Source organism: Diabrotica undecimpunctata, chromosome 3, assembly GCF_040954645.1.
Source record: "Diabrotica undecimpunctata isolate CICGRU chromosome 3, icDiaUnde3, whole genome shotgun sequence".
NCBI lineage: Eukaryota > Metazoa > Arthropoda > Insecta > Coleoptera > Chrysomelidae > Diabrotica > Diabrotica undecimpunctata.
The window spans coordinates 110,672,088-110,691,174 of NC_092805.1; the positions used below are offsets into that span (position 1 = coordinate 110,672,088).

Sequence of the window (19,087 nt, forward strand, 5' to 3'; positions counted from 1 at the left end):
TCCAAAGACGAATTACTTTAGCGTGGGCAGCCTTCGGAAAACTGCTAGACAGGTAAGACTGACTTAGGTCCAACATACCAATTAGCCTCAAAATGAAAGTATTGGTCCAATGCGTATTACCGGTCATGACCTATGGGACGGAAACTATGACTCTAACCAAGACTACGGCTTCAAAATTGTGAGTGGCGCTGGCACAAAGACGAATAGAACGGTTCATGATACTATGAACTAACTAAAAATAAACCCACGCGCACGCGATCAATCTATCCCTTTTGCACGTTTGACGTCACTTGGCGACAAATATCACCAGAAATGTTCTGTTTTGTATTGAGTTTTGTCAGATTTAGTATTGTTTTATCGTTTATCTAGTACGTTGACAAATAAATGTGTGCACTTTTAGATAAAATATATTTAAGGATATTAAATTAAACTTTTAATTATGGTGTTCTGTGCAGTGGTGGGTTGTTCCAGCCACAACAATAAAAAAAGCAAAGTAATTTCGGATTGTCGTTTCTTTAGATTTCCAAAAGAGAAACAAGTTCGCGAGCAATGGGTTGTGAAATGCTATCAGCAACATAAGTTTAATGTAAACACTGCAAGAATATGTTCGAACCATTTTTTGGAAAGCGTTTTCTGTATGAAAGAAGAAATGTTGGGTTTGCCTCAGACTAAGTGGAAATTAAAACGTGATGCAATACCTTCTCGTTATTTAATGAAATTACCAAGAGCGCAAACTTCTTCTGATCAAAAACGATTACGTTTACGGGTAGAAAAAAGGCAGAATAGGGAATTCCTGAAGTTGATGGCTCCATCACTCGACGTAGAAACACAATTGGAAGTACATATACAATGCGACAATGGCAATGAAGGAGACAAAGAGAACATTACTAAAATAAACAGCACTGTTTTCACTCAAACGTTAAGGTAGTAAATGGAATAATAAAATATTAAATGTATTTAAACAATCTTTGTTTTTACTGAAAATGATCCAGTTGAATACATTGGAATTCTCGAAACTGAGAATAAACTTTTAAAACAATTACTTTACAAAGAAAGGGAAGAAAAGAATTAAACTGAAAAAATATTTACAGAAGGGCAACTTCGTAAATTAAAGTTTACCAAGAAAGTAAAGTGGAAAGTTGAAGATATTGATTCGGCGATTTCACTGCATGCAGGAGGTCCAAGGTCCGATCGTTTATTGAGAAAAAGAGGCTACCCTCTTCCTGCAGTTTCCACTTTAAGAAGATGGGCGAGCACAATACACATCCAACCAGGTATTTATAATTCTAGGATTCTTTATAAATATTTATCAGTAGTTAATTTTATATGAGTAATAAGTATTATTTTAATTTTCAGGAATACTTAACACAGTGCTGACTCTAATAAAAAACAATTCTCTCTCAGCGATGGAAAGAGTATGTGTCATACTTTTTGATGAAAATTCAAAGTTCTTATGACTATGATAAAAAGAATGATACAACCTTAGGACCTAGCCAATATGTGCAAGTGATCATGGCTCGTGGAATATGCGGAAACTGAAAACATCCGATATTCTACGAATATGATAAAAAGATTACACACACTCTTTTATTTGAAATTATTTCAGAATTAGAAAATATAGGTTATCCTGTTTATGCTTTTAACTCTGATTTGGGAGGAAGCAATAGGGGACTGTGGAAGTCTTTAAATATAACGGAAGAAACAACATTGTTTACAAATCAAATAAGTAAAAAAAGAGTGCATGTGTTTGCAGGTGCTCTTCTTGACCATGGATTTATCTTAAATGAAAAGTTTATAACATCCAAGCCAGTTGTAGATTTACTCCACAATACACAAAATTTAGATTTGAATATGCACATACAATTAATGCTGATTTCCTAACAGTTAAGGGCGCTCAACGACAAAAAGTTAAATAAGCTACCAAATTGTTTTCGCACACAGTATCGAAAGCAATTTCTAGGCTGGGGTTATTGGGAATTTTTAAGAGTGAAAACAACTGGCTTGAATGTTCGGAGTTATTTAAACTCACCAATGACTGGTTTGATGTATTTAATTCAAAAGTACCTCAAAGTGATTTACGAGATCGTTGTAAAGCGTATGGTTTAGCTTTAATTCAACAAAATGAAATTTTGGACGAAATGGAGAAAACCATGCGAAATCTTAGAAAAGTTTGTTCTAATATCTTGTTACCTTTTCAACGAGGTATAATAATTAGTATAAAGTCTTTGAAGGAACTATTTATCGATATGAAAGTCGATTTTGACATAAAATATTTATTAACATATCATTTGAATTAGGATCCTTTAGAAGGTCCTTTCTCCATCATCGAGCCATTGGAGGGTTAAATGATCATCCAACTGCTCTACAGTTCAAATACAGATTAAGAAATTATCTTATGGGGCGAAATGATGAGATTATTTCCAGTTCGACCAACACTGCTAGAATGGACCACATTCCAAATATTGCTATTGCGAGTGTATCTGTCAAACGTGATATGTCAAACCTTAATGTATATGAAAACGATGTCCACGAGTTTGAAATTGTTACTGCACAAATGTTTGAGGTCTTGAATTTACCTAATGATAATGAACATGCTGATCCGAAAAATGCGGATTATTGAGGATAAATATATTGAAATTCATATTCAAGAAGTAGAATGGGATGGTTTAGAAAACTTGGCAGGGTTTATTGCTTTTAAATTAAAGAAAATTGAAACCCTGGGTTCAGAAACAGCCGTTCCAGACAGCAATGAAAAGTCATTTTCGTGGGTAAACCATCTTTCCGAAGGAGCTTTACTTAAACCATATCCAGATTTTCTAATTAAATGTAATGAACTGGACCATATTTTTAACAATTTAAACAAAGGGTCATTAAAATTAACCAAGAATTATGTAAAATCGCTAATGAATTTGGCTGTGTTAGTAAACGTAAGTTCAGATGTCAAACATCTTTATTTTAGGTGTAAATTATATTTTAAAATTAGAAAATTTAATAGATATATTAAAGAAAAATCCAAAGTTAAGAAGAAGAAAATATTAAAAACTGTAAAATAAATTGTTAAATATACTTGTAAATTGTTACAGTGTACTTTATTTTATCAGTTGTAATAAATTTTTATTTTAATAAATCAATCCGTTGTATATAAATTTCCACTTCCAAAAGGATGTTTAGTTCCTACTTTTTTATATAATTTTATTATCTATTATTATATAAAAGAGATATACAGAATATATATATAGGAAGGAGGAAAACACCCCTAAATATTCTAAATATTTAAATAAAAACCCTCTCTTTCCATATATGTTTTACCGACAAGTGGAACTTTTATCACCAAGTGACGTCATGCGCATCGACGTACAAAATTCGATTGCGAAGTGGGTTTATCTTGGAAGTCATAGTATCATGAGAACGGTCTATGCTGGGAGTGACGTTGCGGGACCAAATAAGAAGCGAAGATCTGCGATTAAGGACGAGTATTGCTGATGTTGTGGAATGCATAGCGGAACTGAAATGGAACTCGCTACATGGCCTTCATAGTTGGCCAAGTAGCGAGAATGCACGGCTCACGATGGACGAGTAAAATTACAAATTGGAGGCTAAAAGTAGACAAACGTAGTAGAGGAAGACCACCTATTCGTTGGGCTGACGACATCAGGGGTATTACCAAAAATTGGCAATAAAAAGCACAAAATCGTAAAAAATGGATTAGTTTAAGGGAGGCTTATGTCCAGCAGTGGACGTGATAAATGAAGGCTGGGTGATGATGATGATAATGTATAAACAACTATGCAATATATACACTAGTTAACATTAGACTAAAGCTGGTTCTTTGAAACACACTTCATGGTATTTCGCTAACTACGACTGTATAGACTTTTATACACTTTTGTGTCAATATATACTGCATATTTATTGCTGACCATCTTTTATATTTTTTATGTTTTTATATAACTGACAGTTGACTAAGTCCTATATATTCTTAGTAGTACTTTTAATGAATTTTTTTGGTTGAATACAACCAAATATTGGCTTATATCATCTATTTCAGCGTTTAGTTCCTTGAAGGCCTGATGATGCTGTATAACTTGTAAGGTCACCGGTCGCCAATCTTTCTCTTAATAAATATCTACAACAACTTAACACGGATTGTGATTATAGGACCCTAGTTCCTAACATTCATATTTATGATAAATTGGTGCAGCACGTGGTGTGTATTCATCTCGTCGAAAAATTCTGGCAAGCTGCTCCAAAATGAAAAAGATACTTACTTACACAAGTAAATACATCAGCAGATGTTTCAACTTTGACCTGGTGCTGCAGTTCCATAAGTAGAATATGAATGAATGTATGCGTGTATATAAGTTTCTAACGTAACAAAATACAAATACGTAAGTACACTTCATCTAATTTAGTTAACGATGTACGTCATCGGCGTCATAGCGTGTGAAGTCACATGATACCAACACGAAATATTTAGGGTGTAGGTGTGTTCGTTTTTAGAATCACTTTACCGAGTACACTGGCATTACAGCCACTAGACATATTTTATTATATACGCGTAGAACTAATATTTAAAAGTTTCTATTAATGTTAACTTAAAGAAATACACAATAATATGTTTCATTTAATTTGTATAAATGCATTATAAAGCGTTTTTATCAAGAACATTTGTTCGGAACACACTGTAACTGTAATTGAACGAAGGTAAAATTTTGGCATAAATTGGTAACACCTATTTGACAGTTGCGGTGTTGACACTTTTTGTACTTTATTATTTTAAATCTTAAAGTGAATACCTCTTGTTTTATATTTTTAACTATTTAATAAAATCTGTTCTTTTTAGAACAAAATTAGTGTGTTTTATTTCAAAAATGTCATGTAAGAATTTAAATAGTCGTTGTAAAGAGTATATTAATAATTATGTGACCTATTTGATTTAAAATGGATTCAGGATTTTTTTATACTTTGGCAACTATGTCAACTTCAATCTGTGACGTATATAATGACGTAAATCGTTATCTAAATTAGATGGACTGTACGTAAGCACGTACGTACAGAATACAAAAAACACCGTTAACTTACATTATTATGCTTCCAATTGAATTCCTCATTTTTTTCCTAACAAATTTTTTGGTTTTTTAACCATAAATATTTTATTTTTTACCATAAAAAGTTTTATAAAAAAGCATTAAAAAATTCTTTTAAAACCCTCAGTTTCAAAAAGGGGTGGCTTTGAAAGGGTTAGTAAAGGTAGTTTTTGCATGTTAGTACAAGTTTTAATTGTCAATAGCTCACTTAATTCTTGCCGAACAAGACATTTTCTTAAACCAAATTCTTGGGAATTAGAAAAGCTGCCATTTTATAAATAAACATTTTTTTCTTATCTCTACCGCTAATATTTCTATTTTGAAAAAAATGGTATTTTTTCCAAACTACAAAAATATTCGTTGTTCACTTTTAACACAATTTTTTTTAATTAATCTTTCAAAGTCAGTGGAACTTCTAGAATTTATTACTAATACATAAATAAAGAAGATGGAATAAGACCAATAAATAATTTTAATTAGGATATTTATTAGAGGGTTGTTTCCTCTCATTTTCTCGCTAAAAAAAATAGGGACTGACTTTATTTTTATCATAAGTCGCTTAATTATTGTGCTAAAGACTTCTTTAAAACATAAGGTTTTTCAAATACTTTAAATCAGTTTCTTTAAGTTATTCTCGAAAAATTCTTAGTTTTCCCGTCATTCGACTTAAAAACTACAGTATTTAGCATTCGATGAAGAAGAGCTAACCTATAATATACATACATAGCTCGGTTACATCGAGTTAGAATCTATGGAGAAGCTATGAGCATATTAACGTGTGTATTAAAAACGGCGTAGGTAGGCGTGGCTAACGGTGATACCAATATGGCGGTGGGATCATGGCCGGACTCAATAATATTAAAACTACTATAAAAATGTGTCTAGTTATTCAGAAGATTTAATCATAATCTAAAAAAGTGCAATACATTTTTAATAAACTATGATTTATTTATTCCGCGGTAAACACTAAAAACACGATATATTATACATAAAGATAAATTAATACAGTCAAATACTATTAATTTATTCTCTGAAGTACGGGCCATTACTTTGATTACATATTTGTATACTAACCTGTAGAATGTTATTCCTGAAGATTTTTTATTAACATTGCTTCTGCTACTGCAACTACGTTGAGAACAAGAAACCATTATTATGCACAATCACAATATATTATTACAGTTTCTATAAAAGTATTATAAAACTAAAAATATTTGAAAAACAACAAACGTAAATAAACATATAAGATCTGTCAAAAGTGTCAAAGCAATCTTAACAATATGACCGAAGTGAGGTCGTTTTTATTCACGTGATGCCCTCTCCATAGATTCTAACTCGATGCTCGGTTAATATTAGTTTTAAGGAAAATTAAAAAAAAAACAGTTTTGTTAATTTTTTTAAAAGGTACGTTGTTATTAACTACAGATTTTTTGATAAATCAAAAAATTATTAGTTATTGAAGTAGAGTTATTAGAAGAAAAATGATTAAAAATATTGGTTCTTTGTAATAAAACTAACACTTTCGATTTCGATAGCTAATGAATCGAAAACTATTAATTTATTTAAAAAAAAATATAAAACATTTTTTGCTTAAAATTAATCTTTCTGTCAATTTTTCTAGTCAATATATATAAAATAATTTTACCACCGAGATGGGGTGACAACTACCCCCATGGTAAAAGCGCCTTTTGGCATTATATAGATTTTGATCTTTGGAATATCCTCTACTTATTTTTAAATTTTCAAGTAAATCGATATTTTCCGAAAAAAAAAGTGAAAACCTTCGTTTCCAGGACTAAAATGAGTACAGTGGAACCTCGATTATCTGTCAGGGCACCGGACTAAGGGTATGATGGATAATCGAAAAGACGGTTAACAGAACATTAAAAAAAAATTAATAGTATAACTCTCAAACTTTATTTGTATGTTTTATTTGACAATATCAGCGAGATTTATGTTGGTACAGTCGAATCAATTTGAATTAAAATATTCCGAAATCTTTGTTTGTTTTATTGTTACTTCACATTTTGCAACGACTGAATTTCTTAATCGACGTAAAATCATTAAATCTACCTTATTTGCTTCTTCTTGCCAAGAATACCATTCGATGAATTGTTGTATGTGCGATGCAGCTTCTCTAGCTTCTTTACGCAAATCTTTGTGAGTTGCAATAGCATCATCAACATCGACACCGTCAAAGTCTGTGTCAGCTTCTGACTCAGTTTCATCCGCCTTTGTTGCCATTTCAACGATTACATCATCTGTCAGTAATTGATAGCCGTTTCATCAAAAATTAACCATTCGTTTATGTCATCTTTAGGCAACGAAAACAAGTTGATCCAGCCATAACTTCATTTGTTACCGCATCACGCTCGGTTGTCACGGGGGCATTTTCATCTTGAGTTGATTTAGGCCATAATTTATTCCACGCTCTTTTCAGTATTACTTCCAAAACATCAGCCCAAGCATCCACAGCATTCTTTCGAGTATTCTGGCAAAGAATATTCCTCTTCCATAACTAGATTCTGAATAAATTTTTTTCTGTATCTTCTTTTAAATGTTTCAATGACCGTTTGATCCATTGGCCGTATCAATAATATTGTATTCGCAGTCAGAAAAGAGCACGTGATATTTCCATCGTCACTTTGCAGCATACCGGCTTCAGGATGGGCAGGTGCATTGTCCAAAATGAGAATCGCCTTTAGTGGCAAATTTTTTATTTGCAAGTATTGTCGAACGTCCGGTATAAAAACCTAGAAAACAAGACGTTAGAAAAATAGATAAACAAATTTTGGTTTGCAGTACATACCTTTTTGAACCAGTCTGCGAATATTTCATGGAAAGCGCGTTCATATTTATGCCCTTAAAACAACGTGGTGTTTTTGCTGTACCAATCAATAATAAAGGAAGGCGATGGTCACCTCTTGCATTTGAACACATCATTGCTGTGATTCGTTGCTTTTGCGTTTTAAATCAGGGTGCATATTTTTCAGACAGTGCAGGGAGTGTTTTCGTTGGCAATTATTTGTCGTTTAAACCAATTTCATCCGCATTGAAGACTTGGTATCACCTTTGCTTCTTTTTTGAAAGAACCACAAATACAGAGCCGTGTCGAGTGATTCATTTGTGGCTTTTCTCATTGTCTTACGATCTTTCACCCGGCCATCCAACGATTCCATTTTTGCTAATCATACTTTTCAATTTCTTCAGAATTTTTCTTTAAATCATTGATTGTTGTTCTCGGAACATCGTACTTTTTACTCATTGAAACAGCATAAACACCTTTCTTTAGTTCTGTAATAATTTCTATTTTTTTTTTCAATTGACAAAATAACACGTTTTTTTTTGAGCTCCAGATGTGGAAGGTTCCATTTTTCAAAACTTAATTGATCAAACGACTAAATGACACAATCAATGTTCGAATTTTAATCACACTGAATTATGGTGATAGTGACACACAGATATTGATTGTAATAATTATTGTGCTGTGCGTTTTTATTTTCGGCTTGCGATTTTAAAAATAGAACTATAAAAGCACGATATCATTTATAATTACCTACATTTACACAAAAAAAATGCGGTGGTGGCATAACTGCACGTGTACATTTCAACGAATTTCGTTTGGCTCATCGCAATGCTCAATCAAAATGAATTGATGACTAAATTTTTACTATGTAGTCAATATGTATGTATGGACCTTGGTTAATAGAGAGACGGATAATCGAGGTTCCACTGTAATACGATAAATATCATACATATAATGATAAAATTTATTACTTTTCTCTTCCTAAATTTTGAGTTTTAAATTGTCGTGCTTACTCACCAAATCTAATTTTCCACTCAATTGTGAATGCTTTCATTTAGCTTAAAAATTGTTGATTTCTTCTAGATTTGAATTTTTTCAGAATTTGATAATTTACAAAATTTTACTTTTAACCTTTTATTGCCTTATTAACCTTTTTATAAACGGACTTTAAAGTCTTTCGTCTTGATTATTTTTTAACCTTTTCATATACAATATGTGTATATGCTTATAACATGTATGATTTTCTGTGTAACAAAATTTCACTTTACCGTTAGGTCCAATACGTTCTCTGTATTGACTGCTATAGTTATTTTGAAAATTTTATTTTGGTGCATATCTTCTAGTAATGTTGGCGACCATATTGACCTATCTTATTCTATCACAGCAGCCCAAAATAGATCAGTTGACGTTCAACCAGTATATTTCCCAAGAGTGGCCAGCCAGGATATATTTCTGCGTCCAGGACCTGTCATGCCCTTAATCTTGCCTTGTAAGATCAACTGTAGGCATTTATTATTACGCATTATATGGTTGAAGTAAGCCAATTTTCTGTTCTTTACGGTAGTAATACTTTCTTTGTCTTTTCTTAGCCTCTGGAAAATAATTATGTCAGTGTTATATATGAGAGCGTTACCATACGTTGGTAGCACCAAATCATAGTTTCTATTATAGTCAGATGATGTTCGTTCAAAAGAAGATCGGTCAAGCTGAGACTCGTAAAAAAATGCTCATTGTTACATTTCTGTGAGAATCAGAGATAGGACTGCAAAGATGAAGAACGGGGAAAATATTGATCGTATTAACTTTATATGAGCCAGTGGCATTGTCCAACGTACACCTCTAGATTTGCGATTTAAGGAAACTTTGCGTCTACTAATGCATAGATTTTTTATGCAATATTTATTAGATTTATTGGGCATATATACCCTAAAGCCACACCTGCCACGAAAAGCTTCCAGTTTTTCATCTGCCGTAAATGTGCTGAGGATGAAAATTTTTTAGGTAAATTTGAATTAAAGGAATCGAAGAATTCTCTAACAGCTGCAAATTTTTCATATTTTAATGCAAGGGACCTAGAAATGTCTAGCGATGAGCCGTTTGTCCTAAAGAGATGTTCTGAGTTTCTGTGGTTATTTTTGAATATCCAAGCTACATATAAAAGACCCAATAGTGCCTTAATTTATAAATATCTGTTTTATTGGAAAATGAATTACTGAACTTATAGATAGGAACATGGTTCAATAAAAGTATTTCTATTGTCTACGATTGTGTTCAAAATCTCTTAAGTAAAAAACAAGTCCAAATCCCAAATCTTTGATGCGATTTTCATCATGTATCTGGAGATTTTCGACATGCTTCTTCCATTTAGTCATTCCATTCTAACCAATGAAATGCGGCACTCTTTGTAAAACGTTCAAGATTTCTGAGATTAGCTTCTCAATTTTTTCTTCCATGTCGGTGTCGTAGTACTGTACCTCTTCAAAATCTCCTTAAAAACTAGCATCGCAATCTTCAACTTCAACTTCTGGCTAAGGATCAGAGAAAAATTCCGCATAAAGTCTTTCAAGATATGGTTGTTATTTCTCAAAACTTTTATTAAAAAAATCTGTGCAAAAATGTTTATATCAATTAAATATACAGATAACGACATTGTTTTGTTGACCATAGGAATTAAGATTTATTGCAATCCCATCTCTAGAGTATATTTATTATAATGCTCTAAAACTAATTTTTTGGTTATTTTTTAGCCTTAATAGCAATACAAATAAATAAGTAAGTAAATGAGTAATACGCTTTATTGTTACTGAAAATTGTACAAATTTTATGGACAAAGCTTATAACAATAAGACAAAAAAGAAGACAAAAAATCAGAATAATCGTTTGTACTTTTAAATACAAAAAAAACAATAAAATTCTTCCAAACTTAAACATAAAAAATACCACCTAATTAAGAACCTATAAACTTCGTATGATGTATCTAAAAAAATGGACAAAGCTTATAACAATAAGACAAGAAAGAAGAAAAAAATCAGAATAAGAATCGTTTGTACTTTTAAATAAAAAAAAAACAATAAAATTCTTCCAAACTTAAACATAAAAATACCACCTTATTAAGAACCTACAAACTTTGTAAAATATATCTAAAAAAAATAAAAATTAGGAAAGCAGATTAATGAATTAAGGGCTCAAATATTTCGTCTCCTTGTGCTAAACAGTAACCAAATCTGTCATACAGATTTCTCCTCGTGTTTTGGAGTAGGGCTGGTGTAATGCTTACAGAGAAGTGAAGTATTTTTGCCCTTAATTCGACTAGGTTTGTGGCCCTTTCAAACTGATATTAAGGCTTAACTGTGGCTAAGTCACAGGATCTAGCGGGCCATTTAATTGTACCACGTGTACTTATTAGTCGATCAGGAAACGTTTGATAGAGGCAGTCAATAGTTGCTCTAGAGTTGTGAGCCGAACACCCATCCTGTTAAAAATAAAAATCCTGAAAATTAACGGGAAGGCGTCGAACTGCCGGCATGATCTCATTCTGTAAAAGTTGTAAATATTTGGGCCCGTTTAGGTTTCCATCGATAAAAAATGGACCGACGATATGGTCGCCTAACATCCCAGTCAAAACATTTAACTTTTGCGGATGCTGCGTTTGCACTGCAACACTGAGGTGCTATATTTTTCCGAGAATCATACCTTGGATTTCCGAGAATCATACAAAGGATGGATTGTGTTTTTTATGTAATGAAAATGAAGATTCGTCAGAAAATAAAATATTTTTTAAAAAGTGTACATTTTCATTCTGTTTATCTTACATAAATTCACAAAACTCCATCAGCCCAAAGTTATCATCCGGAAACAGTTCTTGTGTTGGTTGTATCTTAAAACAGTGATACCCATTCCTGTTTAAAACTCGCTGGACAGTTCGAGCATTCACGTTAACTTCGCTAGAAATTTATATTGCAGGGTTCACTAGCTTCCACAAGAGCACAAATATCAATATTCCTGTTTTAACGCTCCTCATCGAAAGGTCTTATAACACGTGGTTCATTAGCTTCATGATACTTTTTACAACTGTTTACACATCCCGAAGTTTGAAAATGTTTAATGTCATTTTTAACTGTTGAACCACTTGGTGAGGGTCTATTTTCGAAGGCAACAATAAATAAATAAATTACTTCGCTTATCGAATTACCCTGAAAGTACCATTACAAGTTGAACTTTTTCTTGGACGGTATACAACGTAATAGGCATTTTATTAATCATTTGTTTATTCTTTCAGAACTTCGTTTGAAATTTTTAATGTCAATGTGATTGTAGAACACCGGGGGATTTTATTTTTCCTCCTGAAATGTTGCTTCCCTGCCTGTCAGGGCAGTACCTTCGATCTGGTTCGAATGATAATAAATAATTAAAATGTGTTACCTTACATTCTGTGGTGAAAAATGAGCGAATTATTTTTTAATTAATCAAATATGACAGTGACAATGACTGATGTTTTTTCTAATAAAATTGACAAGGGAGTACGTGATAATCTCGCAATTCTGTGCAAAGAATATAAGCAACATCTATCGTGCATTCTTGGGTACAACTCGACTTAAAACCAAAAGCAAAGTAGTTGTTTGTTTTGAAAAAAGGGTGTTCGTCATTTGGACCATAATTTTAGGTTGCGCTACGCAACAGTGACAATTACGACAATTCGTACCTACTGTGAAATGAATATAGAGGTGGAAACGTGTAACATGTCACAGTAATTGGCATTGTGTTGTATGGTCCATAAAACAATGTCATGATCTGTATCTTCTTCTTCAGCCTTCATTTATCCATTGTTGGACATAGGCCTCCTCCAATTGCTTCCACGCTTTTCTATCTTTTGCAATTCTCATCCACTGCTTTCCAGCTACAACAGCTGTTATATCGTCTATCCATCTCTTTTTGGGTCTTCCCACGCTTCTTTTTGTTTCTCGAGGTCTCCAGAATGTTGCTTTAGGAGACCATCTGTTGGTGTCTTGTCTTGCTACATTTACTACCCATTGCTATCTCAATGTCGCTATTTTTTCCGTGATGTCGGTTACTTTAGTTCTTATATATTTTTATAAGTATAATTTTATAATCTGTAACATTTTTATGTTTGTAGTCTAGTTTTAACTCTTGTATGTATATAAGTCTGCCTTTAACCATTATGTAAGAAAGTCTAATAAATACTTTAATTCTTGTAATGCGAAGTTTTAATAATACGAAGTAATTTTTATTGAACTAAATCGTTTTTAAAAGCTTTCCCGAAAAGCAGACTCCTATTTATTAGTGGCGTGATCTTGGAAGACTAATTTCATATTTTGTTTGCTAGAGTGTAGGTATTATTGCAAACTAAAGAGTAAGTAACACAAAACCGAAGACCTTAAGGATGGGTATTTAAGAGGTTATATGAATATTCAACCTACGATAAGCTTTATTTAAAATAAAATTCATTTATTATTAAAATACAGATATACTGAAATGTATCTTTAGTTAATACATGTTTTATGATACGTTTTATGATATATGAATATTTCTTTACAAGTTCAATTGTCTATTCAACTTTTGTATAGTAAAATTGAATATTTAGATAAACAAAGAAACCTAGCAGCAACGTATTTATATTGATTACAGTATGTGTTCCAGCACTGCTGTCATTCCCTTCCAATTTTTCTGCTTTCGACGGATATTTTTCGGACTCCTTCACTTTCTTAATTCTATCCATACCTGAAAACACCAGGCAAAATATTTTAGAAGAGAATATTAAAAGAATAGGTTACTAAAAAACGATAAATAGCATTTTCGTATGGGTGCAGAAATAATCTTTTCTGGTTTTTCTATATCATCTACATACTATATTTAATAAGAATTAATTCCAATTACAATTATTTAAAAATACATTGTGTTTAACATTTCGATCTCTTCTTTTAATTTAATTTTTCTTATATTTATATTATAGACCAGAGAACTAAGTGATAACACTATGCAATAAATAAAATATACAAAAGATTAAACGTCATTTTTGACTTATAACAATATACAGTGTGTTCCAATGAAAATTTGACCCCCTCCTCCCGAACTCAGAAACCAAGAGTTTCTTTAAAATTAGAAAAAAAAACGGGAATTCTTATTGGAAAGGGGACGAATTTTCATGCAAAATTTATAGCAAGTGTGGTCGAATTAACAAAATAACTTTGAAGATAATTTTGGATTTAGGTAATTTATTGGTTGAACATCAGTAATAGCCAAAAACAGTAATAGTCTATCTGTATCTGTAGAGTAGGGAGGGCGAGTTAAGTTTCACAGCACTTAGGCCACAATTGACCCATTGTGCATCCTCCCAGGGAGCTGTCACCCTTAGCTTATTGTCCATCCTGCCATTTCTAGGAAGGTGGACAAGTACCAGGAGACATCTCTCTTATGTGGACAGGTGTGGACCAGGACTCGCCGAACGCGTACCTTCATATTAACGATAACTCTGGGCATTCACATAGGACATTCTCTACAGTTTCGTCTTCTCGTTCACACTTCCTACATAGAGGTGTGTCTGTTAGCCACAGTGTGTGGAGGTGTTTGCTTAGTTGACAATGACCAGTTAAAAAACCAACTGCCAAACGTAGATTTTTCCTGGTCATTCCCAAGTACTTTTTTGATGTTGACCCTTCAAGGTTACTTAGTGTTTCCCTGGCAAGTTTACATCCTTTCCCTTCTTCCCATCTTTTCACGGTTTGCGTATGGGAGTGACATTTGACAATTTCCGCGATTGTTGTAGTTGACCAACCAAAAAGATCCCCAGGTCCTAAGATTTTTAGGCCTGCCGCCTTCCTAAATAATTGGTCAGCAATGCGGTTGCCTTTATTCCTATTGTGTCCTTTAACCCACCTCAGGATGATGGTATTACCATCCGAAGCTTGAGTTAGTGACTCGTGACACTCCATTACTAAACCTGATGTGACAAGTGGTCTATTTAAGGTTAGTAGCGCTTGTCTGCTATCTGTGCAGATCATTATAGTTTTCCCTGCTATACCTTTTTGGGTTATCTCTTTTGCGGCTATGGAGATACCAGTCAGTTCTGTCTGAACTACGCTGGCATTTTTGCCCATACCCCACTTTATTCTTAGGTTCAATGATCTGGTATAACCCGCATCCTGAGCCTTCTTTTATTTTGGAGCCATCGGTGTATATGCAATAGGCATTTGCCACGTTTGTCTCCATATACTGTCTTGTTTCAATTTTGTAGGGTTTGTTAAAGACAAACTTTGGTTCAATTGAGTCGCAGCCTGCCTGTAGCAGTGGTAACGCATCCAGCTCTCCCCGCCAGAAACGAGTTCTCAATTGTCCCATTCCTACATCAAGGTTTGCACCAGCTGAGCGCAGTCGCATCATTGTCACTAGCGCCACCTCTTTGACATATATATCTAGAGGCGTGATGGCAATGATCAACTCCATTGCAGGAGTTGGTGTTGTTTTCATGGCACCTGTTATACTTATGCAAGCCATCCGCTGAATAAGGTTTAGTTTGTTAATCGCTGTTGCCTGTAGCACTTTTAGTACCCAAGCAATAGCTTCGTAAGTTAGCATTAGCCTACTGATAGCGGTGTAGACCCAGGCGATCACCCTGGGCGTGAGGCCCCAGGTGCGTCTGACCGTTCGTCGACACTGCTCATAGGCAATATATGCTCTTTTAGCTCTACCATCCAAGTGTGTTCCATGTTAACTTCCTGTCAAGGGTAATACCAAGGTACTTCACCTCGTCAAAAAAATTTAGACTGTAGTTTAGAATCCTTGGGGGTATTAAGCCCGTGATTCTTCTTTTCCTGGTAAAGAGGACCATCTCTGTTTTCTTAGGATTTATAGATAATGAGTGTTTCTTGCACCATGTTTCTATTAATCGGAAAGCAACTTGTGATCTCTCACATAGTGTGTTCTCAAACTTATCGCTTTGCAGGACAGCAATATCGTCTGCATAGGCTATTGTGTAGAAACCTTTGCTGCTGAGTTGGTCAACCAGGGTATCTAGAACCATGTTCCAGAGTAGTGGTGATAGCACCCCTCCCTGTGGACACCCCCTCGTAACCATGCCTCTAACAGAAACGTGTTCTACATTTATGCTTATTGCTCTATTAGAGAGCATACTGAATATCCATTCGCTTATTCGGGGAACATTCCTGACGTTGAGCTGTTGGGTGATAGTTGGGAATGTGGTTTTATCAAACGCTCCCTCAATGTCTATGAATATACCTAGGGTGGATTCTTTATTATCCAGCGATCTTTCCAGCGACAGTACAGTCAATTTTCAAAGCCTCTTCCTACATTTGCAAATACCTTCGGTGTCAATAATCGGCATTCTGTCACAATTTTAGGTATGCCCAAAAAAAAAATCGAAAAACATAATATCCGGTGATCTGGCCGGCCACTCTATTGGACCCCTTCTGCCAATCAAGCAAGCCAGCAATTTACTTAAACCCAGCCTGTGAGACATGTCTACCCCTGAGAATTACTTTCGGGTGTAACAATTCATTGGAGCGAGGTGTATTAACTCGAGTTAAAACAGGAGTCACTCCACGGCGCTCCAATGCTCCAGACCATCTCTTTCCCCCCTCTAGCACTCTGATGCGCTAGGGGCACAACTATCAGCCAAATGCTCTTCATGTAAGAGTCCTGGGAAATGGAAGTCCAACATGGTTTCCTAACCGAATCAAATTCAGAATAGCGTTTGTCGCTTTATTCCTGTTTTCCTTATGTGACTTATCCGGGAAACTAAAATTGCCTCAAATCTCCGCTATGGGCTAGGCTCAGTTCGGTGACTTGGTACTCAAGGTGTTGGGTTCTACTTGCCCGAGTTTTTAAGGTTTTTGTTAACATTTTTTTGTGACTTTCGCCGGATATTGTTAGTAGTTTTTTAATTTTTTGGGGCCGAACCCGTTTTTTGTGATTTTTGTAGTTTGTACTTGCGTTTTTCCACGATTTTATAGAGCTACGAACTATCCGGCTTATGTGTTGTTGTTTTTCTCTAAAAAGGAATCTTTCTGCAACGTATCTCGGTACGTTGGCTACTTCTCTTAGGCTGCTGTTATATGCCCCTTGTATTTTCTTTTTTGTTGTATTGAATATGTGTCCCCACACGAGAGATGCATATGTTAGTATAGGAAGAATTATACTATTTATTAGTCTTATTTTTGATTTCAGTCGCAGTCTGCTTTTTCTTCATGCTAGTCCCCTTATTGACGCTTTTGCCATGTTGGCTGTTTGTATTGTGGCGTCTACGTGTTTGTTAAATAATAAGCCTTTATCCACGATTACTCCTAGATATTTTGCTTCGCTTTTCCACTCGCTGGGGTTGTTTTGCACTGTCACTTGTTCCTCTTGTTGCTGGTGCCTCTTTTTGAAGAATACTGCCTGCGTTTTTTCGGAGTATGCGGTTTTTCTTTTAAGCTCCACTCTTCGATATCGTCTACTGCTGTTTGCAGGTTGTTTACCGCAATGTCTATGTTTCTATGTTTGGCCGCAGTCGCTGCGTCATCAGCATATAGACTTTATAAAGTTCCTGGTGTTTTAGGTACGTCGGCTGTGTATATTGTGAATAGCAGAATTGACAGGACCGCTACCTGCGGTACTTCAGCCTCCGGGTTCCCGAGTTCGGACAGGACATGTCCTATACGAACTCTGAAACTACAATTGCTCAAATACGAAGAGATTAGTCTCGTCATTGCCCCGCTGTAACCGTATCTTCTCATTTTATAAATTAATCCTTTATGACAGACTCTGTCGAAAGATTTGCTTACGTCTAGGAAGGCAGCTCCTATATATTGTTTATCGTTAAATCCAGCTGCTTTGTACTCTGTTAATCTGAGTAATTGTAGTTTCAGGAGTGCTCTGATCTGAAGCCGAATTGCGCTTCTGGTATTATGTCTAGTCTGTCTGTTTCGGCTTGGAGTCTGCTGAGTAGGACTCTCTCTACAATCTTATCGATTTCAGGTAGTTAGCTTATTAGCCTGTAATTTTGCGGAAATGTGCTGTCTTTTCCTGGTTTTCGTAACATTATCACATGGACCAGTTTCCATCTATTTGGGAATTTCTTGAATCTTAGCATTGCATTTATTATATTTGTTAGATATACTATGGCTCTCGCCGGTAAGTATTTTAGAGCCCTGTCGTTATTTGGTTTGGTCCAGGTGCTTTTTTTTTGGCGAGCTGTTTTTATTTAGCTCGTTTAACTCCTTCGGTGATGCAGGAGAAATGTTATCATTTGGATCCTCGAGTCTTTCTCTTTGTACTTCGACTTCTTCCATGAAGTCGATGTCCTCGTCTGGGTGGTAATTTAGTGTATTCTCTATCTCGAGAGTATTCCTCATTACCTCTGCTTTATCCTCAGTGGTGTATACGATTCCATTTTCTCCGTGTAGTGAAGGGATTGGTTTTCTATTTTTTCTGAGTATTCTTTGGAGCCTCCAAATATTATTTGAACCTTGTTCTTCTATTAAATCCGTAAATAGTTTCGAAACACAATTCAGATAACTGCCTTAATCTGGAGCCTTCTAAAAATTGCAAGACATAGCCAGACGTTGATAAAGATGTTAAAAGATGTTAAAAGAGACATGGGGAATCTAAAATTTGCATTCCACGACATGGGGAATTTTAGATTCCCCATGTCTCTTTTAACATCTTTTAACATCTTTATCAACGTCTGGCTATGTCTTGCAATTTTTAGAAGGCTCCAGATTAAGGCAGTTATCTGAATTGTGTTTCGAAACTATTTTACGGATTTAATATCAGATGTCGCTATTGCGTCCGTTTCGAAGCCATTTTATCGTTGCTTCCCAAAGACAGAAAAGATTAATTTTCACGTTGAGAACGCCTATGAATAACTGTTCTGATGAGCTTTATTAAAACGAAATACGTATCAACAGATACACAGACGATTTGTACTTGAAATGAAATTTGTTTGTGGACGAAAAAATTGTGAACGAAATAGTGAAGTGTACAAATAAAGCAGCAGAAAAAGTCCTGGGGATCAAGAACTGGAAATATTGCGACTCTACAGAGCTATATGTCTTTATTAAACTACTACTAACTGCAGGGCACCTGAGTGCCAACATCCATAATATAGATATACTTTGAAGTGAGTTTTATGGACTTACTACATATATTTAAAACTACCATGGGGTTAAAACGATTAAAA

At 34.5% G+C, this 19,087-nt stretch overlaps 1 protein-coding gene across 3 annotated transcripts in view; it reads right to left on the reverse strand.

Annotated features, from left to right (window-relative positions):
• Nucleotides 1–13,321: 13,321 nt before the first annotated feature.
• Nucleotides 13,322–19,087, reverse strand: part of LOC140437229 (uncharacterized) — a 53,810-nt gene continuing 48,044 nt past the window's right edge. For all 3 annotated transcript variants that reach the window (XM_072526612.1, XM_072526610.1, XM_072526611.1), the window contains exon 5: nt 13,322–13,632. In XM_072526612.1, coding sequence (XP_072382713.1) covers nt 13,460–13,632 — 173 coding nt within the window. In that variant the 3' untranslated portion in view covers nt 13,322–13,459. The remainder of the gene's footprint in view (nt 13,633–19,087) is intronic.